Here is a 27,329-nt window from a genome sequence, read left to right as displayed (position 1 = left end):
TCAGAAGAAATGCAAGAACATGTGGGGCAATACTGACGCTATCTTAAAAGATAGTCTGAGAAAGGCAAGCAGCATTCATAGCATTTGTAGGTTTAGAGAAAGCTTTTGACACTGTTGACTAGGATACACTCCTTGGAATTCTAAAGGCACCAGGGACTGAATACAGGGAGCAGAAGGTTAATTACAACTGTTACAGAAAGAGAGACAAAAGTTATGAGTAAAAGGAAATGACAGGGAAGTAGTAGTTGAGAAGAGAGTGGGAAAGGGTTGTGGCCTGTCCTCATGTTTTTCAATTTGTACACAGAACAAGTATTAAAGGAAACTTAGACCAAATTAGAAAATAGAATTAAAGCTGAGAAAGAAGAAATGAAAATGACGAGTCTTTCCTATGGCATTGTAATTCTGTCAAACAAAGCAAAGGATGTGGAAGAACAGTTGAATAAAATGGATAGTGTCTTGAAAAGTGGTTATAACAAAAATTTCAACATAAGTAAAATAACAGTTTTGGAGTGTGGTCAAAAAAATTAAGTGGCACTTATGGAATTGGATTAATAAATGAGATACTAAAAGTTGTCAATGATTTGTGCTACCTGAGCTAGCAAAAGAACTGGCATGGGCAATATAGGCCAGATGTAAAATGCAGACTGGCAAGAACACGAAAGCACTTCTGAAAAAGAGGGCTTTGTTAACATTTAATACAATTTTAAATAATGGAAAGTTCAGGTCGGAATATCAACAATATTATGAAAAAGATAGATTGCTACTCACTGTAAAGAAGATATGGTGAGTTGCAGACAGGCACGATGAAAAGAGTATTACATACAACCTTCTGGCCACAGCCATCTTCAGAAATCAGAAATGCACACGACCCCCTCCCATCAAAACACACACACACACACACACACACACACACACACACACACACACACACAAGTAAGCACTCCTCTCCGGCCCGACTGCAACAGAAATGCGTTCAATGGGAGCAACAATTCGCAGAGGGGCTGGGAAGAGGGAGGGATAGTAGGGTATCAATGGGGGGGGGGGGGGGGGAGGAATCAACACTGCTTGGCAGAGCATGCAAGGATTAGAGGTGGCAGGACACGGCTAACACGCACAGTGTCAGGAGTCTGTGGGGGAGGGAGGTGTGCCGCAATGAGCAGTGCACAATGAGGGTGAGAGCAGGTGAACTGAGAGGATGTGACAGGGCACAGGGGGAGGGCAGGGGATGAACATCTGGGTGGACGAATCAGGGACAGCAGGTCACCACAGACTGAGGTTGGGATGATTTTGGGAGTGGAGAATGTGTTGTAAGGATAACTCCCATCTATGGAGTTCAGAACAGCTGATGGTGGAGGGGAGCATTCAGATGACGTGGGTTGTGAAACAAGTATGTTATGCACAGCTGCATGTTGGGCCACAAGGTGGTCCACTTTGCCCAACAGCTGTCCACGAAGATGAAATGCCACCAACAAACTGTGGCCAAGAGCAGTCATACTAATATAACAAGCTGAACCAAGATTGCAGCAGAGCTGGTATATAATAATGGCTGCTTTCACAGTTGGTCCGGCTTTTGATGAGGTAGGATAAGTCTGTGACAGGACTGGAATAGGAAATGCTGGCAGGTCTTGCACCTGGGTCTTCCACAGGGATACGATCCCTGTGATAAGGGGATGGAACTGGGAGATCGTAAGGATGGACTAGGACGATGTGGAATTTAGGAGTTTGATGCAACGCCTGTTTAGAAGGGGTGGGAAGGATCTTGCGTAGGATGTCCCTCATTTCAGGGCTTGATGGTAGATGATCAGAACCCTGACTAAGGATGAGGTTCAGTTGTTCCAGTCGGGTTTCTATTGGGTGACCGGGGGTGCTCCTTTGTGGCTGGTTCTTGGGCTGGTGGAAGGATTGGAGGTGTGTGGGGTACGGCACAGGAGACCTGTTTGCAGACTAGGTATACAGGATAGTGTGTGCCTGCAAAAGTCTTTGTAAGACCTTCAGTGTACTGGGAAATGGAGCCTCTGTCACTGCAGATATGCTGCCCACAGGAGGTCGGGCTGTATGGGAGCAAAGGTGGAGAAGGAAAGCAGCTGCACCCTTCCGAAGGAACCATCCCTGCATTTTTCTTAAACGATTTAGGGAAATCAAGTAAAACCTAAACCACGAGAGCTGGATTCAGGTTTGAAGTTGTCCTCCTGAATGCAAATCCCGTGTACTAACCACTGTGCAACCCCATTCAGTTTGGTGTGGAAGGGATGACAGCTGTCAAAATGCAAGTATTGTTGGTGGGTTTGATATGGCCACAGGAGTGGCTAGAGCCATCAGAGAGGAGGTGGCCAACATCTAGGTATCGTATTTACTCGAATCTAAGCCACACTTTTTCCTCGGTTTTTGAAATCCAAAAAACCGCCTGCGGCTTAGAATCGAATGCAAAGCAAGCAGAAATTCTGAAAAAAGTTGGTGGGTGCTGCCACAACTTACTTCTGCCGTCGATTATATGTAGCGCTACACAGGCATGCTTTGTAGGAACAAAGATAAATACTGGCGCCAAAACCTCTGCGTCAATAAATAAATTAAAAAGTGGAAGATGAGCTATTTTCTGCGTCCCGAGTTTCGACCACTGCATTTTCATACATTATCCAACGAAGTAAATACAAATTCCGTATTGTTCATCTTCGAATGTAGCAGCATTTCAATGTACTACGAAAATCCGACTGGCAAGACTGTTTGGGATGTTTGTCAATATGGCCAAATCTACGTTCTGAATTTTTTCCTATCTGTGAGAAGAGATGGTTGCTAATAGGAACTTTTATAAATTGTGAATCACATGCAGTATTCTCGTCACCATAAGAGGAATACGCATATAAACATTTTGCCATGTATTGTTTCATGTTTGCTGCTATCTCATTTAAATCCTGTCTGCCTAATAAACTACGAAACTAGAGTGAGACAACAGCAAACGCGGAAGAATATACATATCATGTCATGTTTATATTCATATTATTCTTATGCTTACTAGTGGAGCAGTCACAAATGAAGCACGGCAATTGACTAGATTTTTAAATGTAAGATGACTAATTTCTGTGTAGAATGTAATGTACTAAAGAGGCGCCTGCACAGATTTTCAAACAGAGAAAATTTTTTGCTAAACTCTCGTTCAGAACATGTTCTATCATACGCAGTCTATTATTTGGTTCTTGTTGATCATTATCAAAGAAAGCAGCAGTGTAAGACAACAACAAATAGCAGTTTCTTGCCATTGTTTCGCTAATGAGACGATTCCTCTCTCTTTTTTTGTTTTTTAATTGTAGCGTGCACAAAAGCAAGCCATGCCGCGAGCGGCCACAGGCCGTAAACATGCACTATCAGAATGCGACAAACTATGCATGACACAGTGCAGTAATGCATTTTCAGCTTAGAGTGATGTAAACACCTATAGCAAAGAAACCTGCGCTTATCAGATCAAAGAAAAATAAGCAATCAATTCAAACCAGACGAAGCATGTAGAAAAGGAAGGGTACTCGTATAAATACGGACAGAGTGCCTGACGCATAACAATGGCTACCTGATAAAGCGTAACTGCTAAGCTTACGTCTCTAACCGAACTTCTGTAGGTGTATCATCATTCATTCGACCTAAACTGTATCTCATATTACAATGGGCAAACTTTGTTTCGATTTGGAGATGCGGCCTATAATTTTTCTCTCCCCTTGAATTTCGAGTCTCAGATTTCAGGTGCGGCTTAGATTGCGGGATTTTTTTTTTCCTTGATTTCGAGTCTCATTTTTCAGGCGCGACTTAGATTCGAGTGCGGCTTAGATTCGAGTGCCACACTGGTTTGAGGAGGACCAAGTGTAGAAGCGGACAGGAGAGACGGCATTCAGGTTGTGATGGAATGAGGATAGGACCAGATCATGAAGATACTATCAATGAACCAGAACCAGACCAGGGGTTTGTAGTTTTGTAAGGCTAAAAGGTTTCCTCTAGATGGCCCATAAACAGATTGGCATAGGTGGGTGCTATGCAGGAACCCATGGCTGTGCTGTGGATTTGTTTTTATACCTTCCCTTCAAAGGTGAAGTAATTGTGTGTTAGGATATAGTTAGCACAATGTATGAGGATTGAGGTAGTGGGTTTGGAGTCTGAAGGATGCAGGGAGAGGTAGTGTTCAACAGTGGTAAAACCATGGACATGAGGAATATTGGTGTATATGAAAGTGGTGTCAACAGCGATGAGTAGGGGGATTGTTGGTATGTTTGATGTGGGAGGCTAGAATTTGGGCAACAGGTTAGAGGTGTTGGTCAGTGAGGGCCAAAATTCTTTCAGTGTGAGCATAACAACCTGCTAAAATGGGATATATAGAATTGTTGCATCTGTTGATTTTGGGAAGCATGTAGAAGTTAGGTGTGCAGAATGTCATAGGAGTGAGAAGGGAAATGGATTCAGGGGAGAGGTTGTGAGAATGTCTCAAGGCTTCAACCTAGGACTGGAGATTATGTTGGACTTCTGGGATGTGATCGCTCTTACAGAGTTTATAGGTGGAAGTGTCAGAAAGCTGGCAGAGTCCTTCCACCAGGTAGTCACTGTGATTTGTAACAACAGTGGTGGAAGCTTCGTCTGCACGTACAATAAGGTCAGGATTTGCTTTGAGGTTGTGTATGGTTGTCCTTTCTTCTGCTGAAATGGTGGTGTTCTTCGGAAGAGACCTGGGGAGGAACAATGCGGCCAAGTTGGAGGTAAGTAACTCCTATATGGTGATCACGGGGTGGCTGTGGGGGAGGGGTGAAGGCTCACAGTTGGATGATGGTGTAAACTGGAAGAGGCAGGGTTCAATAATATAATTAGGTTGGATTTGGTAGGAAGGACTGTTGGCAAAGAAGTGTTTCCATTGCAGGGAATGGGAGAATGAGAGTTGCTCTTTGACAAGTTTAACATGGTTAAACTGTGGTGCAGAACTGAAAGTGAGGAATTTGGATAGGACTGAAACTTCTGTAGGGCTGAGAATTTGGATTCTGCCTGACATTCTCCCAACATATCCACTTTCGTGTAGCAGCCAAAAATTGAAATAGTTTTCTCTTCCAGTCACTGTGCAGTTTCTTCCTTCTTTGTATTTGAATTACGAATTTCTCCTTCTTTCCTTGAACGATAACTGTTATCCATGACGAGCACACAACCCTCTTCTAAATCATGTAATAAACCAGCATTTAAATACGTCATGATAATCACTGATTTGCTGTGCACTTTTGATATTCAGATGATCCTGCATGATAGATACACTTTCTGACATGATTTTGATTGAGCCATGTCTTATCAAGATAAATAACATAGCAACAATGATTTTTTTTATTTTTTAGGATTTGGTGTATTTCTCTCAGAAAAATTGCCCCAGGTGCTTCAATATCAGATCTCTCCCTCAGAATACATCTTCCACTGTTGCAAAGATTTTAGAATTTATCCACTCAAGTGGCAACCCTATGTGAACACAGTCTTGTCGTGTAAAAGATCTGCTACCTTTGGCCTTGTAGAACACTTCTCATAATAAGATGATTGTTTTTTCTGGATATCATCCAAATTAGTTTCGATTTTTCTTCCACTAATATCTTTTCTCAGAGGTTAAAACATCATTTCATGACCACAAGTTTCCGTTCTCCATGTTCTTCCGCATACTCTCTGTACTGTTCATAATTAAACACTATACAACTTTCCTGTTGGAGTTTGAGGTGCTGATAAGATTTTCTCTCTTCTGGTATTGTCTTTATGATCACAAAGAAATTTGCGAGTCTTCTAAGTGACTCTCTTTGTTTTGCTCTGTGTGTGTGGACACTACGGCTTGGAAGCAAAAACAGAAATCTATGCAATGAAAATTACTTATCTCTTCACTAACATAAACCTTCTTATGGCAAATACAAAAACAAAAACAAGGCAACAACAAGGTTGTAAAACCATGTCCGACGCAGCATGAATCAATCTGTTAATCCTATTAATGGTAGATGTTTACTAGCTGTTGCTTCTTATAGTTCTATCTAGAAAGGACCTGTGACAGAACTAATACTATAGCAACAACATGTACTCAAAGTCTAAAGACCAAGCCCAACTAGCCAAACACTTCTCAAAGGTCATTAGAAATGGAAGGAAGATGAGGGGCAAGAGAACTCCCAGTTGGCACTTTTGCTGATCCCAACAGTCTGTTCTAAATTAATTTAGAATTGATAGCTATAACAAAGGTAGTACGGGAGAGGCCCACTTAGAAAGCTCAGCATGCATACTGCCAATCCCATAAGACCCGTAAGAGCAGCAAGCTCCTGTAGCTGCCAAACCTTCACTCACACATTTGTTAAGTGGTACAAAACACTACCAGAAGCAATTTCACACAAAGCTAAGAGTGGAAAAGTTTGACATCGATCTCTTGGCCAGAAGAGGGTCACACGAGGTCAGTTGAGAGAAATATTTTGTGTCTTATTGCCTACTCCGAGACTGGAAATGTTAATAGTGGCCCACTGCTTCCCATTAATAAGGTAATAAATACAACTCCTGCAGCTCTGAATATAAAGAAAAACACTGTTGTGAAGACTGGCATGGAAATTTTCGAGAAAGAAAAGAATGATGGGAAAACAATGAAGCTTGAAACTACGGGGGAAAAGCCATTGTGTGGATAAGCACATTGCCCATATAAATTAATATATTGAGGATGTGATTCATCTTAATATTAATGATTATTATCATAGAAAGGAATATCTGATGCTCAGCTAGTTACTGGTCATTGTTAAGCGATGATGCCTTTTTCAAGTAGTCGCACATTGCTATCCACAGTTTTACACAACCCATGATTTCACTACAGACCATTCTGTGGATGCACACTTTTGATGGAGAGGGAGGATATAACCGCATAGCTATGCAGATTTTGAAGGCAGATTCATGGCATGAATGTAGATAAAATGGTGTGGTTTAATGAAATGTTGGTGAATTATGGTCACATTGTCGAACAGGGCTGGGCAGACAACACCATTAAAGAAAGAAAAAGCAATGCCTTTCGGCAAGGTGGGAAGGTGGAGGAACCTCACACAGTTTTTTCTCGAACCATTTCCTGCCTTTAAATTAAAGAAGATGAGATTCTCACAAAGGAATAAACCATGTTATGTTTATCAAGTGGTTCACAAAAGCGCTAATTCGAAATCTGGGAAACCAGATAAGAATTGTTCTAGATAATGCTCCTTAACGTTGTAAAGAGTCTTCACGGGGTTGCTGCCAGATGACATTGTGCAAATTCCACAATGTTTCCATGGAGCAACTGTTCAACATCTTCAGCTGGTTGAAACTTGCTGGTGGCTAGGTATGACTGATGGTATCTGCATGTCAAGAATGAGCAGGTGTGGAAATCACACATGTGCAATGATTTGCAGATAGATGGCTTTCGGCGGAGGCCATTGAGTAAAGTGCCATCTATCTACAAATCATTGCACATGCGTGATTTCTGCTCCTGGGCATTCTTCATGCATGTGTTCTATATACAGGGGCGTCGACGTGTTGATACTGTCAGTTGTGCCTAGCCACCAGCAAGGGTTCAACCACCTGAAGATGTTGGACAGTTGCTCTGAGAGAATAGTGTGGAATTTCCACAGCGTCTTCCGGCAGCAAATCCTTGAATACAATTTACAGCATACCCACCACAAAAGCTTGAAGAGTAACAATGCTCCTCAATATTTAGCTGCTGTGACAAAGCAACTACCATGGCAAAGCAAAGGAGTAAATGCTGATGTAAGTAATAACCTTACAAAGGTGGAGATAATTCCGCTAATCTCTCTCTACAACCCACAGTTCGCCAATGATGAAATTGAAGAGCTGGAAAATAAATAAATAAACTGGGTGTACAGACTTAGGTTACCACCTTACCACTGTCATTTCAAGCTAATAGGGGTTAGTATATGCCCAAATAACAGGTTATATTGCCAGGAATAATAATAAACAGACACTTACAAAGTAAGGTATTAGGGACATTGCCTCTGAAGACTGGAAGGAGGTCATCAACCCAATGTGGAGAATCATATAAAGTTCCAAGCAGACTGAAGCTGTTTTAGAAAATTAAATGGAGGAAATGATAGTTTCATTAAATAACAACAGTGACACTCACAATGAAGTTGACAGAAACACTTCAGCCAACTTTCATAGCAACAAGAGTGATGTTAGTGGAGTTTTTCCTATTATCATACTAGGAATACAACACTGGTGGATATGACTTAATTTTTTGGAGTATGGAAAATAGCTAGATAAAAAAAAAAACTCCTCTCAGGAGTGCAGTGTACATCACACAAAATAAATATCACCATTCACAATGTAATTGCTGCAATAGTAATACATTACTTCTGTTCTCTCCTCTACTACCAGTTACCTAATTTAAAGTAATTTTTCTTACCACAATAAACAAGCATAATCTTACTTTTTTGTTAGAAATAAACAGCTGGATCAGAAAACTTAACAACAGGTTACTCATAAACCTAATAATTTGTTTCTCATGACTGAACCATAAGGAACGAGAACATGCAAGTAGACCATTGTGCATCATATTTAAATGAAATTATCTATGTCAGAAAACTTTGACAGAGTTCCAGTTTGGAGCAGATGAAAACATTATGCTTTCTTGCAAGTTTGTTCACATAAAGTACTCGTCTAACATCAGCAACAAAGAATGCTTCCTGCATATCACAAATTCAGTAAAGTTGTCAGCAAATTCATTTTCATATAACATGAGCACAATGATGCCGGTTCCATCTTTGTACAGCATATAGTTGTCCAATTTGAGTGAGTCGAATGAAATGTAACGTGATGCATGTATTCCATGTGGAACATATCAACTCGGCTCAGTGTCTCCCTGTGCTCCTACCAAACTATCAGTCGCAAAGTAATTTTGATCAGCCTGAAGTAAAAAGAAAGGGGTTGATTAATAGAACACATCCTGAGGTATGAAGGAACTTTCAATTTGGAAACGGACAGAAGTGTGTGTGTGTGTGTGTGTGTGTGTGTGTGTGTGTGTGTGTGTGTGTGTATGTGGAGGGAATTGGGGGGGGGGGAGGTAAAAACTGAAGAAAAAGAGCAAGGATTGAAGGCAGGAAGCAGTAGTTATGCAGATGCGAAGAGGCCTGTACAAGATAGATTTTTGTGGAAAGTTGCACCAAAAAGTCTTTGGACAGAACACTACAACTAAATTCATTCACACACCTGTATATTCCATAGATTGAAGTATTAAAACAAACTCTAATAGATTTTTACTACAAATGATAGTACTCTTAACAAATAAAGATTATTTTGTCATCTGTAAAACAGATTCGAACTAGACAGAGATATATGACAACTAAGCACATTGATTACTGATAAACCTGGTAGGAGCCTTTACACAATTATAAAAGAATCAACTCCTTCTGTATTAAAATTCACAACAATTATTAGATAATTTGGTAACTATGTATGCCTTCTGTTTTTAAATGACATGCATTTTGGAGAAGAATAACATTCCCACAGTATGTGTGTGGTATCAAACCAATAATAGAGTTAAGTTAGCAGATAAAGAACTGTGCCACTTCACCTCATACACTTAGTTGACAGTGTGAGCAATACATCACATTATCAGACATGTTTTCTTCCTCCTTGTTTCCACATAACAAATAGATACACACATTGATGATTAACACACTTACTTTGGTATTTTGCTGTTTAAATCACAAAGATGCAGATCACTCCAGCACAGGAAAATAGCCTTGACTAATATGGATTTTAATTTTGTGGAACTTCTACACAAAATTTCTTGCCTTACACTTTCTATCACAGGTACTATGACAGCTGCGGCGCCTATGTGAAAAAGTTTATATTAGTTCTGTTGTATCACAGGGGGGGTGTAAAAATATGAAATCATATCTAGTTCTAGAAACTGAAGCCTTAACAATGCAGCTGCAAACAAACAATACTGAAATACACAATATAAATTATAAATATAAATTCAGCACTCAAAATGACAACAGTATCATTTAGTCAAAATTTGCGAGTGCTGTGAGTGAGCACCAAAAATCAAATCCAATAGATTGCGAACTTCTCCACTGTACAGTGCAGCATGTTTTCATATATAAGTACCTGGTCACAATGCGAGTTCCAGAAGAAGACACCTCTTTAGCATACTAATGACCTTATAATTACAAAATATAGATAATAGTAAGTGAATGCACATTCCTGCACTAAGACTGAGAAAATTTCCTGAACAAGTATTTTATTCACTAACATGGAGATAAGAAATGTAATGCAAATAATTGCATTCAAGAACTGTCTGTACCCACAGGAAATGTAGCAGTCTTTATTTTATGAAACTTTCTCCTTTGTAGAAATATTCAAGTGACAAACTAACCCCTACTGGACCAAAATGTGTCACACAGCAAAGATTTGTGAAGGGAAAATTCACAATTTTCAACTCAGATGTATTTTTTATTTTAATCTTTTGAGTCACAAGTATATTTTACTTCAGGGTGTTAATTTCCTTATACACGTCCACATTTCTCTCTCAAGTGTGGCATTTGATCCGAGCCAAAGCAGTTCAGTTGTGGAATGAGCCCCTACATAAATATGACTACCACAATACACCAAAACCCATTAAATTACTGTGAAAAAACTTTTCTTCAGAATAAACATTATGTAGCACAAGGAAACTTTTCAACTCCAAATAAACAACTGATTTTTTTACTCCCAGTGAAATCTACCTAAAATGTAATGTGTGAACTAATGCAGAACCTTCTGTAAAATGGCTGAGAAAAGAGTTATTAGAGTCCCAATTATATTTCTGGCTAATGGTCCATGAGTGAACTGCAGCTTCTTTCCCTGGGCATGGTACCCAGACCCAATTGAAGGCTGCCTGCTGAGTGGCTTCCAGGGGCAACAAAAATTTGGTTTTCAATATTTTGCATAATTATTGACAAAAATCAAAATTTTAAAATGCTGTCATAATCTACTCATTAGGAGGTATGATCTTCTGTTAAAAGTTTAAAACAATAACGACAGAATTACAGTTAGAAACAGTGTGTTTGTCTTGAGACAATGTAACTGAGAGGACACAAATGGCTGGGTTTCATTCATCCATTATTTGAGAATGAGAGCACTTAGCAACTTCCAACAAGCTTTACACACAATTCCAAACCTTTTTTGATACTTTTTCTCACCGACAGCCCTAACAAAATGGTGAAAAAAGCATTTATTGGTTATTACATCTCTGCTGTTCCTGCAGTAAAATGCCAACATCGTGAATGATGCTTTAATTCATTACTTCTTTACTACTGGCTCTATTCACGTCACAGTTTGCAGACAGTATCCATGTATACCACTGAATGTACCTAAAAAATTATACCATTATAGAACACATACTTCAGGAGATATGATGTCCTTTGCTTAAAATGGAACACAAATTACCCAGTTTACATTCATCCAGTGTTTCATAATGGGAGCACTTAGTAAATTCCAACAAACTTAAAGCATAATTTCAAACCTTTCCTAAATTTTTTTTTACTCACATGCTTCAAGGAAAATATTTACGACATTTACTCAACTGTAATGGAATCAGATGTTTGAAGCTACTTTAACATAGGAGTTGGATTCTTTAAAGTATTGGGGTTTGCTTCCTAACCACAAATGACACAAGGTCATACATTCACAGGAATGGCAGAATTATATGATGTATGTCCATATTTCTTTTTGAAATTTGCATACTGACATCACAGAAAGTAGTGATCACACTTTTCTGAGCTCAAAATGTTCCTTTTATAGGCACAGAATTACCCAATAACATGATACAACATGACATAATTGAATGAAAACAAGCACAGGAAAATATTTGGAAATTATTCTGAATGTAGCACTTAGTTTCTGCATAATATTCTGATATAAGTGTTGTAAGAAAACTTTCCAGTCTTGCCACAGCCATGGGACTGTATTGTATGTTTGGATATCTATGTGCTTGTGTGTGTGTGTAGCATTGCTGGAAAAAAAGATAGTGCTCAATAGGTAGTGTGAATCCTGTTTTCTGTTACATGTTACTGTGCTCCACATATCAAGCCATGTAAGCGAGTTGTTGCCTTTCTTCCTTTTCGCATTTTACATACGAATAAATATTTATTCTGATATGGACTGCTTTCCTTTAAAATATTATGATCACTGTTGTTCCATAATGAAGTCAAAAGTTATTTAACTATGTATGTAATTTGTCTGTGATAATCCATACAATATGCTGCTCATAGTAGTCCACTCACATTCTTTTCTTGTTCATTACAATACCTATTCCCATATTACCCCTACTTGATTTTCATGACATCATTGTACTCAGCTGACCAGAAATCCTATTCTTTTTGACACTCCACTTAATTACTTTGTACTATACCTAACTTAAATTTATCAATTTCCCTATGCAACTTTATAAGTAACCTACATAATTTCATGATGTAATACATAGGACATTAGAGTTGTTTTTCTGATGACAACTTCCAATGCAGTCCCAGCCTGCAGATCAGAACGAAGGACCTTTCAAACCCCAAAATGTTTTATCCAAAAGGACACTATCATCAATAAACCATGTACAGGGGATAGGGAAAATAATGTGAACAGTGGTAATGGGATGGTTAGGTTCGACTGTCAACAATGCAGGAAAGGCACATGTCACGCTGGACTGTGCATGTTTAGTACAGACTAGGCATCAGTACACGTTGTTTACGAGTAGTGCACACTTCGTATTTGCATTCAGAGATTGCGGTTGATGTGCAATGAAAGACCTAACGGAGTTCCAAATAGAGCGGATTAGGGGGGAGAGGGGGGGGGGGGGGCGATTAGCTGGAGCGTCAGTAACCAAGACAATCAACTTACTGAATGCTTCAAGAGCAACTGTTTCACAGTCTTAACAGCCTACACAAAACGTGGAAAGACACCATTGTGAAAATGTAATAGTGGGTGCAAATCGAAACCACATGACAGATCATTGTATGCCAACACGAGTTGTGTCTAAACAACACAAAACTATGGTAGCTAAAGTGACTGCAGAGCTCAATAACCATCTCTGAAACCGCGTATCTACTGACACTGTCCACCAAGAACTCAATAAAGTGAATATTCATGGACAAGCTGCTATAGCGAAACCATTAGCGACAACTACCAATGCAAAGAAGCTTAAAACATGGTGTCAGGAGCATAAATCCTGGCCGCTGATCAGTGAAAACACGTCATAAGAATCCGACGAGTCAACGTTTTCGTTATTTCCACCATCGGGCCGGATTTATGTATGGAGAATGCCTAAAGAAGCCTACAATTCTGATTGCTTGATTTCAATGGTTAAGCATGGAGGTGGAAGTGTGATGGTATGGTATTATGCTGGTCCCAACATTATTCTCAGAGTATGCATTACAGCCAATGATTACGTGAACATTTTATGTGATCAGGTGCACCCATGATTCAAATGTTGTTCCCAACAATGGTGTCATATTTCAGGATGATAATGTACCCATTCACACAGCCAGGACAGTACTGGCATATTATGAGGAGAATGCAACTGAACTGCAGCGTCTTCCCTGTCAGCACAGTCCCCGGACTTACACTTGTGGGTGGTATTGAGGTGCAGACTCTGGAGCAGGAGTCAGAAGAGGTTCTGACAGAAGAGTGACATACAATCATTACATGCCAGTATTCCAAGAAAAATTGTAGCTGTATTACGGCCAAATGGGGGTGCAACCCCCTTAATAATAAATCATTCCAAAGCAAGTACAGGTGTTCACATTGTTCTGCCTATCCCCTGTATCTTAGGGCAACATGTCATTAAGAAACGTAAGCGTTGTAGTTTCCCCTTGCTTTTAGGCATTCACAGCACTGACATAGCACCATCTTACTGAGTTATCCTACAGATCATTTCATTCTCCAGTCTGTTACACCTGGAACTACTGACCAGGATGCTGACTCTCTTAAGGAACAATTTATTAATCTGGCCTCTTCACAGATACCCTCCAATGTGGCTCCACCTAAAGTGTGGCTACTTGTATTGTTGAGGCACTCAAGTTACTTCACCATGGCACGGTTCATGGTTTGTGTGGATCACTTAATTTAAAGTAATCAATTTCATCTGACTTAAATCCACTTTATCCCTTGTTACAAACAAAAGTGAAATGATCATTAATACACACTTGTAATAGGGTTACTTATGACATATTACATGTTAAGATGTATTGCCCTAAATACTATTTACTTTCTCTGTTTCACACAATGCGGTGACTGCTGTTTTTTCTTTAGGGAATCAATGTAAACTATTTTACTGCTCAAATCTTCTGGCTATTAAGGAGGACATAACAGTACCAATTATTTTGACAGAATCCAACAGGACTTAGTCAGCATTTGGAGATTTTCTGCTTTGAATAAAATGGAGATCATACAGTGTTTTATTGTAGTAATCTAATTTATCTTTCATAAATGACAGTATTTTTTCCTTCCCTGCCTGTTTAGATGCTAACTGTGTGTTTTATGACAGCTCCCATTAATATATACGATTTATCAGTTCCATGACTATAATTGGTACTTTCATACGTGTCCACCATTTTACATTTTTAATATATATGAAGACTTAAACGTATATGGTGATAGCGTTGGAAATTTCCATATTTACATAAGATGATTCAATGAAATGATAAGTGTTTGGAACTGTAATTACAGTACTATAACATTTTTGTTTGTTACCTTGTCTACTATATTCTTCAGCTTTTCTTCAGTTGTCTTCGTTTCATTAAGCTAAACTTTATAAGCACCACCATCACTGGGAAGTTGTCTGAAGACAGGTTTCTGAATTCTTCCATGTTGCTAATATAATGTAGGCTTTCAAGGCCAGTATTAACTTCACTTAAAACTTTCAGACTGACAGGCTGTGGTTGATATGTAAAGCTTTCCTCTAACATTTTGTGTCTGGCTGTGGGAGACATCCTCAGAGGTGAAGCGGGCTAGGGTGGTGGTTAGATTCTTTATGAAGGTAACGATCAATATGCATGGCTTTTCTATAAACCTTACGGATCAATGACCTGCCCATACATTTGCTTACTATCACATCCAGAAGATTAAATTACCCATTATTCTCAATCTCCATAGTAAATGAGATTTTTTGGTTGTTACTATTCAAATGTACTTAGAAAGAATCCAACTCTTCTGCATGTGTCCATATTACAGGGGTATGATCAACACAGCAGTACCACACATCTGGTCTTTTACTGGCAGTCTGGAGTGCCCATTATTCAAAAGTATCCATAGCAAAATTGTCCGCAGATGGACAAACAGAACTGCCCTTAGCCACCACATCAATCTGTTCACAACAAGTATTGTTGTATTGGAAGTAAGTTGTGATGGAATGAAGTCTGGATAACGACACCACATCAAGTTGAAAAATATCTGCTATTTACGAATAGCTTTATTCACTGGAATCGGGGTAAATAACAATGCAACATCAAAACCGACAAGAATATCACTTGTGCCCACATTTATATTTTTTTTATTTTGCAATAAGATGAGCTAAATTTTTAATATAACTTATGTATGTATTTATTACCTACTCTACCTTATTCTTAAGTTTTTCTTCACTTTATCTTTGTTTCACTGTGCTAAACATTGTAAGCACCAACATCACTGGGAATATGTTTCAAAGACATTGTGGCATTCACAATAGACCTCAGAGGAATCTGTTTTAACATTGTATCAACACGTTATCAGAAGCAACACCAATCAAGTTTTACACTGCTTTCACATGTGAAGAGATCCACAATGAATAAGGTATAGAACAGTAAAAAGTCTCATAACTATAGAACACATCCATACACAGTCTCGTAGATGAGCATACAATAAGCAACTAAACATAAGTGAGGGTGAGGGCTCAGTGGGCAGGTTTGTGAGGGCTGTTCAAAAAGTAAGGTGACTTTTTAAATTGTGCTGGCAATGTACATTTGATTATCTATTTTTTTTTATGTTGGCACACATGCTCTGAACATATGTTCACAGTTTCACATGTACAGCATACTTTCTTTGTTTCTGGCAGATATAAAGGTTAGACGTGTTTTAGTGTGTGCAGCAATTTTTTATTATTATAAGAAATTGAGCAAAGAATTTGCATCAAATTTTGTGTGAAAAATGAAATCAAGTGTTCTAAAACACTTGAAATGTTGACAGTGGCATATGGCTACTCTGCTCTAAGTAACAAAAAATGTTTACAATTGGTACAAGTTCTTCCAAAAATGGCTCTGTGCACTATGGGACCTAACATCAGAGGTCATCAGTCCCTTAGAACTTTTTTTTTTTGTCATCAGTCTACTGACTGGTTTGATGCGGCCCGCCACGAATTCCTTTCCTGTGCCAACCTCTTCATCTCAGAGTAGCACTTGCAACCTACGTCCTCAATTATTCGCTTGACGTATTCCAATCTCTGTCTTCCTCTACAGTTTTTGCCCTCTACAGCTCCCTCTAGTACCATGGAAGTCATTCCCTCATGTCGTAGCAGATGTCCTATCATCCTGTCCCTTCTCCTTATCAGTGTTTTCCACATATTCCTTTCCTCTCCGATTCTGCGTAGAACCTCCTCATTCCTTACCTTATCAGTCCACCTAATTTTCAACATTCGTCTATAGCACCACATCTCAAATCCTTCGATTCTCTTCTGTTCCATTTTTCCCACAGTCCATGTTTCACTACCATACAATGCTGTACTCCAGATGTACGTCATCAGAAATTTCTTCCTCAAATTGAGGCCGCTATTTGATATTAGTAGACTTCTCTCAGCCAGAAATGCCTTTTTTGCCATAGCGAGTCTGCTTTTGATGTCCTCCTTGCTCCGTCCATCATTGGTTATTTTACTGCCTAGGTAGCAGAATTCCTTTTCATTGACTTCGTGACCATCAATCATGATGTTAAGTTTCTCGCTGTTCTCATTTCTACTTCTCATTACCTTCGTCTTTCTCCGATTTACTCTCAAACCATACTGTGTACTCATTAGACTGTTCATTCCGTTCAGCAGATCATTTAAATCTTCTTCACTTTCACTAGAACTTAGAACTACTTAAACCTAACTAACCTAAGGACATCACACACATCCATGCCCGAGGCAGGATTTGAACCTGCGACCGTAGCGGTCGTGTGGTTCCACACTGTAGCGCCTAGAACCGCTAGGCCACTCCGGCCAGCCAAGTTCTTCCCAGACAGCCGAAAAAATGCCAATGACGAACCTCGCTCTGGACGCCCGAGCACATCAACAACAAATGATAATGTCAAAGCAGTGAAGAAAATTGTTTTGGAAAATCATTGAATTACTATAAGAGAAACTGCTGAGAATGTTGGCATATCAGCCAGCTGGAGTCATGCAATTTTTCAGGTGTTTGGGGCATGAGACCTGTGCAAGCGAAGTATGTTCCAAAATTCCACAATTTTAATCAGAAGAACCGTCGCATGAGCATCACTCAGGAACTCTTGAATGACGTCAATGATGATCCTGATTTGCTCAAAAGGATCATAACTGGTGAGGAACCATGGGTATATGGTTATGACATGGAAACCAAAGCCCAGTCGTCCCAATGGAAGTATCCCGGAGAGCCAAGACCAAGAATGGCACGCCAATTTCAATCAAATGTCAAAGTTTTGCTTACTGTTTTTTTCTTTTTTTTTTCCAATTACCATGGCACAGTGCATCATGAATTTTTGCCTTAAGGTCATACGGTCAATAAGGAGCATTACCTTGACGTCATGCGCTATTTGCAAGAAGTAATACACAAAAAATGTCCGGAACTGTGGAAAAACAATTCATGGCTTTAGTACCACAACAATGCACCTGCTCATTCAATGTTGCTTGTCAGAGGCTTTATGGCCAGAAATAACACAACAATCCTGTCTACGCCAGCATATTCACCGCTTTTTGGCCCCTGCACCTTTATCCTGTTCCCAAAACTGAAGAGACCTATGATGGGATGAAGATTTTCAATGACTGAGGGAATAAAAACTGCATCGCTGGAAGTACTCAAGGCTGCACCAAAAAGTGCTTATGAGAAGTGCTTCAAGGATTGGAAGAAGCATTGTTGTTGTTGTGATCTTCAGTCCTGAGACTGGTTTGATGCAGTTCTCCATGCTACTCTATCCTGTGCAAGCTTCTTCTTCTCACAGTACCTACTGCAGCCTACATCTTTCTGAATCTGCTTAGTGTATTCATCCCTTGGTCTGCCTCTATGATTTTTACCCTCCAAGCTGCCCTCCAATACTAAATTGGTGATCCCTCGATGTCTCAGAACGTGTCCTACCAACCGATCCCTTCTTCCAGTCAAGTTATGCCAAAGCTTCTCTTCACCCCAATTCTATTCAATAACTCCTCATTAGTTATGTGATCTACCCATCTAATCTTCAGCATTCTTCTGTAGCACCACATTTCGAAAGCTTCTATTTTCTTCTTGTCCAAACTATTTATCGTCCATGTTTCACTTCCATACATGGCTACACTCCATACAAATACTTTCAGAAACGACTTCCTGATACATAAATCTATATTCGATGTTAACAAATTTTTCTTCTTCAGAAACACTTTCCTTGCCATTGCCAGTCTACATTTTATATCCTCTCTACTTCGACCATCATCAGTTATTTTGTTCCCCAAATAGCAAAACTCCTTTACTACTTTAAGTGTCTCATTTCCTAATCTAATTACCTCAGCATCACCCGACTTAATTTGACTACATTCCATTATCCTCGTTTTGTTTTTGTTGATGTTCATCTTATATCCTCATTTCAAGACACTGTCCATCCCGTTCAACTGCTCTTCAAAGTCCTTTGCTGTCTCTTACAGAATTACAATGTCATCGGCGAACCTCAAAGTTTTTATTTCTTCACCATGGATTTTAATACCTACTCTGAAATTTTCTTTTGTTTCCTTTATTGCTTGCTCAATATTCAGATTGAATAACATTGGGGATAGGCTTCAACCCTGTCTCACTCCCTTCCCAACCGCTGCTTCCCTTTCATGCCACTCGACTACTATAACTGCCATCTGATTTCTGTACAAATTGTAAATAGCCTTTCGCTCCTTGTATTTCACCCCTGCCACCTTCAGAATTTGAAAGAGAGTATTCCAGTCAACATTGTCAAAAGCTTTCTCTAAGTCTACAAATGCTAGAAATGTAGGTTTGCCTTTTGTTAATATTTCTTCTAAGATAAGTCGTAAGGTCAGTATTGCCTCATGTGTTCCAACATTTCGACGGAATCCAAACTGATCCTCCCCGAGGTCTGCATCTACCACTTTTTCCATTCGTCTGTAAAGAATTCGCGTTAGTATTTTGCAGCTGTGACTTATTAAACTGATAGTTCGGTAATTTTCACATCTGTCAACACCTGCTTTGTTTGGGATTGGAATTATTACATTCTTCTTGAAGTCTGAGGGTATTTCACCTGTCTTTCACATCTTGCTCACCAGATGGTAGAGTTTTGTCAGGAATGGCTCTCCCAAGGCCATCAGTAGTTCTAATCGAATGTTGTCTACTCCCGGGGCCTTGTTTCGACTCAGGTCTTTCAGTGCTCTGTCAAACTCTTCACACAGTATCGTATCCCCCATTTCATCTACATCCTCTTTCATTTCCATAATAGTGTCCTCAAGTACATCACCCTTGTATAGACCGTCTATATACTCCTTCCACCTTTCTGCTTTCCCTTCTTTGCGTAGAACTGGGTTTCCATCTGAGCTCTTGATATTCATACAAGTGGTTCTCTTTTCTCCAAAGGCTTCTTTAATTTTCCTGTAGGCAGTATCTATCTTACCACAAGTGAGATAAGTCTCTACATCCTTACATTTGTCCTCTAGCCATCCCTGCTTAGCCATTTTGCACTTCCTGTCAATCTCATTTTTGAGACATAAATAAAATAGAAAGAAACTTCCACTTGGGAAAAATATATTAAAAACAAAGATTCCAAGACTTACCAAGCAGGAAAGCACTGGTAGATAGCCACAATAAATAAAACAAACACACACACACACACACACACACACACACACACACACACACATATATATATATATATATATATATATATATATATATATATATCCATCCGCACATACACAGACACAAGCAGACATTTGTAAAGGCAAAGAGTTCGGGCAGAGATGTCAGTCGAGGCGGAAGTACAGAGGCAAAGAAGTTATTGAAAGACAGGTGAGGTTGAGCAGCGGCAACTTGAAATTAGCGGAGGTTGAGGCCTGGCGGATATCGAGAAGAGAGGCTTTGCCTTTACAAATGTCTGCTTGTGTGTGTGTGTGTGTGTGTGTGTGTGTGTGTATGTGTGTGTGTGTGTGTTTTATTTATTGTGCCTATCTACCGGCGCTTTCCTGCTTGGTAAGTCTTGGAATCTTTGTTTTTAATTCATTTTTGAGACATTTGTATTCCTTTTTGCCTGCTTCATTTAATGCGTTTTTATATTTTCTCCTTTCATCAATTAAATTCAATATTTCTTCTGTTACCCAAGGGTTTCTACTAGCCCTCGTCTTTTTACCTATTTGATCCTCTGCAGCCTTCACTATTTAATCCCTCAAAGCTACCCATTCTTCTTATACTCTATTTCTTGTCAATCATTCCTTAATGTTTTCCTGAAACTCTGTATATAACCTCTGGTTCTTTCAGTTTATCCAGGTCCCACCTCCTTAATTTCCCACCTTTTTCCAGTTTCTTCAGTTTTAGTCTACAGTTCATAACCAATAACCAATAGATTGTGGTCAAGAGTCCACATCTGCCCCTGGAAATGTCTTACAATTTAAAACCTGGTTCCTAAACCTCTGTCTTAGCATTAGCATAAGTGTATTGTATCTTAGGGGGATTACTCTGAAGGGGACAACATGAATATTAATGATTAAATAAATATTTTTTCATAAAAATATAAAGTCACCTTACTTTTTGAACACACCTTGTATATTGGGCTGTTGTGCAAATGCACAGTGCTTGCTATGCTGTCTGTGCAGATTGCAAGGTGATCTCTTTAGGCAGGCTGTGGGAGCTCTTTTATAGTGCGCTGTTTGATTTTGAGCACTCACACTTTAGGTTTTCAACAGAATCTATGGCTTGTGCACTTTGGGTGATTGATAGAGCCTAGGTGGGCACACTTCCATTTCACAAAGTAGCTTTTGTCATCAGAAGTGAAGGAAGACGTTTTCACCAATTGATTGGTGATTCTTAAAATCTTCATGGTGAGATCCTGCTAAAGATTTTTTATAATTGGTGAGACTCAAAACATCAATGAACTTTCCCTGATAGTCCTCACTCTTCATCACAGCGATGGCATTACCCATCTGTGGTAAGAACGATAATGTTACTAACTGTGTTAATATCCCTCAGTGCCTTCCCTGGTGTATGTAAAAAAATACTGTTAGCCAGCTTACACTTTCATAGGATTCTAGCTGTTTCCATCCAAATTATATCAGTGAACTGTTATGGAAGCTGTCAGATACCGCCTCAATAGTTGCTCCATGAGTACCTTTAGAGGTGCCTCCCTCAATGTCTGATTGCCCACTCCACCTTTGAGGATGTTTCCTGCAACCAGAGATGAAAAGTTAGCCTCAAAGTTTTAAGTGAAGTCTTCCTGTTGGTCACAATACAGTATAGCCTTACATCTGGCCACACTATTCCTTCAGTTCTGACACTGACTGCACTGTGAAGTCATTGAATTGATAGCTATTCTCTTCCACAACATTGCTGAAGGTTTTTAGACTTTAGCTTCCTACAATATTTTCCACATTCCTTTTCTCTTTATTAACATAGATCTGTCATTACAATGTAATGCAATATATTTATGTTACACATTGTCTGAAGATGTGAATTACAGGTGGGACACTTTGTTGTACAAGTGATGTTCACTTTATTGCTATCTGCAAGTAGTGCAGTTCACTCTCCATTCTGCTTGTTTAGTCTTTTTCTGGAAGAAATCTATATTAGAATTTCGGGGTCAACTTGTGACATTTCCAACCAACTTAACAGTATCTACCACATTATGAACACTTTCAATTCACGAGTATGAATTCCAATCCTCCTTATGTCTCTACTTGACTATGGTTATCTTTATTCCACAAATTCATGAATAGTATTTATACTATCTGAAATATACATCTTATTGTTCTCATCACTGACATTTTGTGTAATAAGCACACACTTCCTCCTATGAGGCATCAGTTGCTATATTATCAGTCACATACCATGACGAGTGTGCAGCACACTAGCTAATGCAATTATCTTCTTGAGCTGTGTCTCAGGTCCATCAAATGATGCTGGGAGCAGGACAGTAACAGCTGCTGCCTGACCCACAGGATTCACTGCAGAAGGTATTGCAGCAAGGCAGTCAGCAAGTATGTCGAGTGCAATAAGACGATGAGCGACAGGAAGGCATGTTGCAGACGCATTCAATGAGAGTAGTGACAAACTGTGTGACTGATCTTGGTTACTTGTCAGTGTCTCACCAATGTCCCGCTACAAATTTAGAACAGGCATTAAAACATTGTTTACGATTACAAATTTTAATCAAATATGGGCAAAAATAATACAATTAACATATAACATCATACACAAATAAAAATGGAACTAATCCTACGCTTCAAACCTGGTAGCTACCTTCTCCAACAAAGAAAGAAAATGTTTAGAAGGGACAAGTCATTCAGACAGTAAACAAAATATTCTCACTTGATCCTCGATTCAGGTGGGCACACCAGGGCAGGGTTAAGATAAATCAAGACACTGGTGAGCCAAAACATTATGAACACTTGTTTAACAGTGTGTTGGTGCACCTTAGGAATGCAATACAGCAGTGATTCCATGTGGCACAGATTCCACAAGCCTTTTTTTTTGTTTTTGGAGGTGCACGACTGCAGATTCCGATGCACAGCTAATGCAGTTCCTATAAATCATGGGTTAATGGTTTATGGATGTGGAGCTGGCAACTGACAGCATCACAGTCATGTGCCATTGTGTTCAAATATGATGGCCAAGACCTCAATGTGAGTAGTATCACAATCCTCAAACCACTGTAGCAAATTTCTGGCCTTGTAACAAACACAGTTATCCTTTAGGTAGATGCCTTCACTGTCAGGGAATACATCAAGCAAGAAGGGGGGTAAGCGATCTGCAATAATGTTTGTGCAGTCTGTGGCTGACATGATGTCTGTAATTACTCCCACAGGTCCCTTGGAAGCCCCTGTTAGTGATAAATATTTGCCAGGATAGTTCGGCTGTGGGTAGTATTGTAGATAATCAGTATGAGTGTTTCTAGCCAACTCTGATAAACAAACAGTTGACATTATCTAGAAAAGTGATAAGCATGTGTGATCTATTTTTGTGTTTTCCTTGCTCAGCAAACATCTTATTTTTGTGACAACTTATTATCAAAGCAGTACTTGGTTTCAGAAACTCAAAGATTACATTGTAGTAGACACACTTATGTCATAAGGAGCACAACTGCTTAGTTGTCAGAAACTGACCACAGACAGGTGTCATGTGTGACAAAAAATACATAAGCAACATAGCTGGGTAAGTATTTAACTGGAGAAAAAATACATTGAGGTGGCAAAAGTCATGGGATACCTCCTAATATTGTGTATGACCACCTTTCATCAAGCATAGTGCAGTAACTCAATCTGAAATGGACTCAACACGTCATTGGATGCCCCTACTGAAAAAGTGGGTCATGCTTCTTCAGCCCATAAATGTTCAATGGGATTCATCTCAAGCAATCTTGGTTGCCAAATTGTTCACTCTAATTGTCTTGAATGTTCTTCAACCCAAGTGCAAACAAATGTGTCATCCATAAAAACCCATTGTTGTTAGAGTAGGTGAAGTTCATCAATGGCTGCAAATGGTTTCCAAGTAGCCAAACATAACCATATCCAATCAGCGATTGGTTCAGCTGGACTAGATGACCCACTCCATTCCATGTTCACACAGCCCACACCATTAGGGAATGACCATAAGCTTGCACAGTGCCCTGTTGACAATGTGGGTCCATGGCTTTATGCGGTCTGTGTCAAGCTTGAATTCTACCATCAGCTCTTACTAACTGAAATCTGAACTCATCTGACCAGGCCACAGTTTCCAAGTCACCTAGGTTTCAAGCGATACTGTAGCAAGTCCAGGAGAGACACTGTAGGCAATGTCTTTCTGTTGGCAAAGACACTCGTAATGGTTGTCTGTTGCCATAGCCTATTAACACCAAATTTCACCACACAATCCCAACAGATACATTCATCATTCAGCATATGTCTCACACTGATTTCTGCGATTATTTCATGCAATGTTGCTTGTCTATTAGCACTGACAACTCTAAACAAATGTCGCTGCTCTCTATCATTAAGTGAAGGCCACTAACCACTGTGTTGTCCACGGTGAGAGATAATGCCTGAAATTTAGTATCCTCATTGCATTCTTGACACTGTAGTTCTCAAAATATTGAATTCTTTAATGATTTATGAAATGGAATCTCCCCTGCATCTAGCTCCAACTACCATTCTACATTCAAGGTCTTGATTCCCGTTGTATGTCCATACTCACACTGGAAACCTTTTCAAATACACTCCTGGAAATTGAAATAAGAACACCGTGAATTCATTGTCCCAGGAAGGGGAAACTTTATTGACACATTCCTGGGGTCAGATACATCACATGATCACACTGACAGAACCACAGGCACATAGACACAGGCAACAGAGCATGCACAATGTCGGCACTAGTACAGTGTATATCCACCATTCGCAGCAATGCAGGCTGCTATTCTCCCATGGAAACGATCTTAGAGATGCTGGATGTAGTCCTGTGGAATGGCTTGCCATGCCATTTCCACCTGGCGCCTCAGTTGGACCAGCGTTCGTGCTGGACGTGCAGACCGCGTGAGACAACGCTTCATCCAGTCCCAAACATGCTAAATGGGGGACAGATCCGGAGATCTTGCTGGCCAGGGTAGTTGACTTACACCTTCTAGAGCACGTTGGGTGGCACGGGATACATGCGGACGTGCATTGTCCTGTTGGAACAGCAAGTTCCCTTGCCGGTCTAGGAATGGTAGAACGATGGGTTCGATGACGGTTTGGATGTACCGTGCACTATTCAGTGTCCCCTCGACGATCACCAGAGGTGTATGGCCAGTGTAGGAGATCACTCCCCACACCATGATGCCGGGTGTTGGACCTGTGTGCCTCGGTTGTATGCGGTCCTGATTGTGGCGCTCACCTGCACGGCACCAAACACGCATACGACCATCATTGGCACCAAGGCAGAAGCGACTCTCATCGCTGAAGATGACACATCTCCATTCGTCCCTCCATTCACGCTTGTCGCGACACCACTGGAGGCGGGCTGCACGATGTTGGGGCGTGAGCGGAAGATGGCCTAACGGTGTGCGGGACCGTAGCCCAGCTTCATGGAGACGGTTGCGAATGGTCCTCGCCGATACCCCAGGAGCAACAGTGTCCCTAATTTGCTGGGAAGTGGCAGTGCGGTCCCCTACGGCACTGCATAGGATCCTACGGTCTTGGCATGCATCCGTGCGTCACTGCGGTCCGGTCCCAGGTCGACGGGCATGTGCACCTTCCGCCGAGCACTGGCGACAACATCGATGTACTGTGGAGACCTCACGCCCCACGTGTAGAGCAATTTGGCGGTACGTCCACCCGGCCTCCCGCATGCCCACTATACGCCCTCGCTCAAGGTCCGTCAACTGCATATACGGTTCACGTCCACGCTGTCGCGGCATGCTACCAGTGTTAAAGACTGCGATGGAGCTCCGTATGCCACGGCAAACTGGCTGACACTGACAGCGGCGGTGCACAAATGCTGCGCAGCTAGCACCATTCGACGGCCAACACCGCGGTTCCTGGTGTGTCCGCTGTGCCGTACGTGTGATCATTGCTTGTACAGCCCTCTCGCACTGTCCGGAGCAAGTATGGTGGGTCTGACACACTGGTGTCAATGTGTTCTTTTTTCCATTTCCAGGAGTGTAATAACCTGAGTACAAACTAAAGCTCCGTCAATGCACTGCTCTTTTGTACCTACCATATGGTATACTACTGCTACCTTATATGTGAATATCGCTTTGTAAAGGCAAAGAGTTTGGGCAGAGATGTCAGTCGCGGCAGAAGTACAGAGGCAAAGAAGTTGTTGAAAGACAGGTGAGGTATGAGCGGCGGCAACTTGCAATTAGCGGAGGTTGAGGCCTGGCGGATATCGAGAAGAGAGGACATACTGAAGGGCAAGTTCCCATCTAGCGAGTTCTGATAGGTTGGTGTTAGTGGAAAGTATCCAGATAACTCGGACGGTGTAACACTGTGCCAAGATGTGCTGGCCATGCACCGAGGCATGTTTAGCCACAGGGTGATCCTCATTACCAACGAACACTGTCTGCCTGTGTCCATTCATACGAATGGACAGTTTGTTGCTGGTCATTCCCACATAGAAAGCTTCACAGTGTAGGCAGGTCAGTTGGTAAATCACGTAGGTGCTTTCACACGTGGCTCTGCCTTTGATCGTGTACACTTTCTGGGTTACAGAACTGGAGTAGGTGATGGTGAGAGGGTTCATGGGACAGGCTTTACACCGGAGACGATTACAAGGGTAGGAGCCAGAGGGTAGGGAAGGTGATTTGGGGATTTCATAGGGATGAACTAAGAGGTTACGAAGGTTAGGTGGACGGCGGGAAGACACTCTTGGTGGAGTGGGGAGGATTTCATGAAGGATGGATCTCATTTCAGGGCAGGATTTGAGGAAGTCATATCCCTGCTTGAGAGCCACAATCAGAGTCTGATTCAGTCCCGGAAAGTATCCTGTCACAAGTGGGGCACTTTCGTGGTTCTTCTGTGGGAGGTTCTGGGTTTGAGGGGATGAGGAAGTGGCTCTGGTTATTTGCTTCTGTACCAGGTCAGGAGGGTAGTTGCGGGATGCGAAAGCTGTTTTCAGGTGGTTGGTGTAATGGTTCAAGGATTCCGGACTGGAGCAGATTCGTTTGCCACGAAGACCTAGGCTGTAAGGAAGGGACCGTTTGATATGGAATGGGTGGCAGCTGTCATGATGGAGGTACTGTTGCTTGTTGGTGGGTTTGATGTGGACGGACGTGTGAAGATGGCCATTGGACAGATGGAGGTCAACGTCAAGGAAAGTGGCATGGGTTTTGGAGTAGGACCAGGTGAATCTGCTGGAACCAAAGCTGGATTTTTCACACGTGGAATGTTTCCCTCATATGTGCTTGTGTCTGTATATGGATGGGCCATTGGACAGATGGAGGCCAGCTTCACACATCCGTCCACATCAAACCCA

At 40.7% G+C, this 27,329-nt stretch overlaps 1 protein-coding gene across 6 annotated transcripts in view; it reads right to left on the bottom strand.

Moving 5' to 3' along the window:
- The window catches only part of LOC126281323 (AP-5 complex subunit beta-1-like), a 137,120-nt gene that overhangs the window by 51,221 nt on the left and 58,570 nt on the right, over positions 1–27,329 (bottom strand). For all 6 annotated transcript variants that reach the window (XR_007551250.1, XM_049980174.1, XM_049980178.1 and 3 more), the window contains 2 exons: positions 22,235–22,505; positions 9,684–9,834 (listed from right to left, as the gene is read on the bottom strand). Coding sequence is in view for 5 of the 6 variants with exons in the window: in XM_049980174.1 (XP_049836131.1) it covers positions 9,684–9,834; positions 22,235–22,505 (422 nt within the window). In the remaining variant the exon portion in view is untranslated. The remainder of the gene's footprint in view (positions 1–9,683; positions 9,835–22,234; positions 22,506–27,329) is intronic.

Source organism: Schistocerca gregaria, chromosome 7 (assembly GCF_023897955.1).
Source record: "Schistocerca gregaria isolate iqSchGreg1 chromosome 7, iqSchGreg1.2, whole genome shotgun sequence".
Lineage (NCBI taxonomy): Eukaryota > Metazoa > Arthropoda > Insecta > Orthoptera > Acrididae > Schistocerca > Schistocerca gregaria.
The sequence above is the reverse complement of the archived record's forward strand: the minus strand, read 5'-3'. Positions and strand labels throughout refer to the sequence as shown.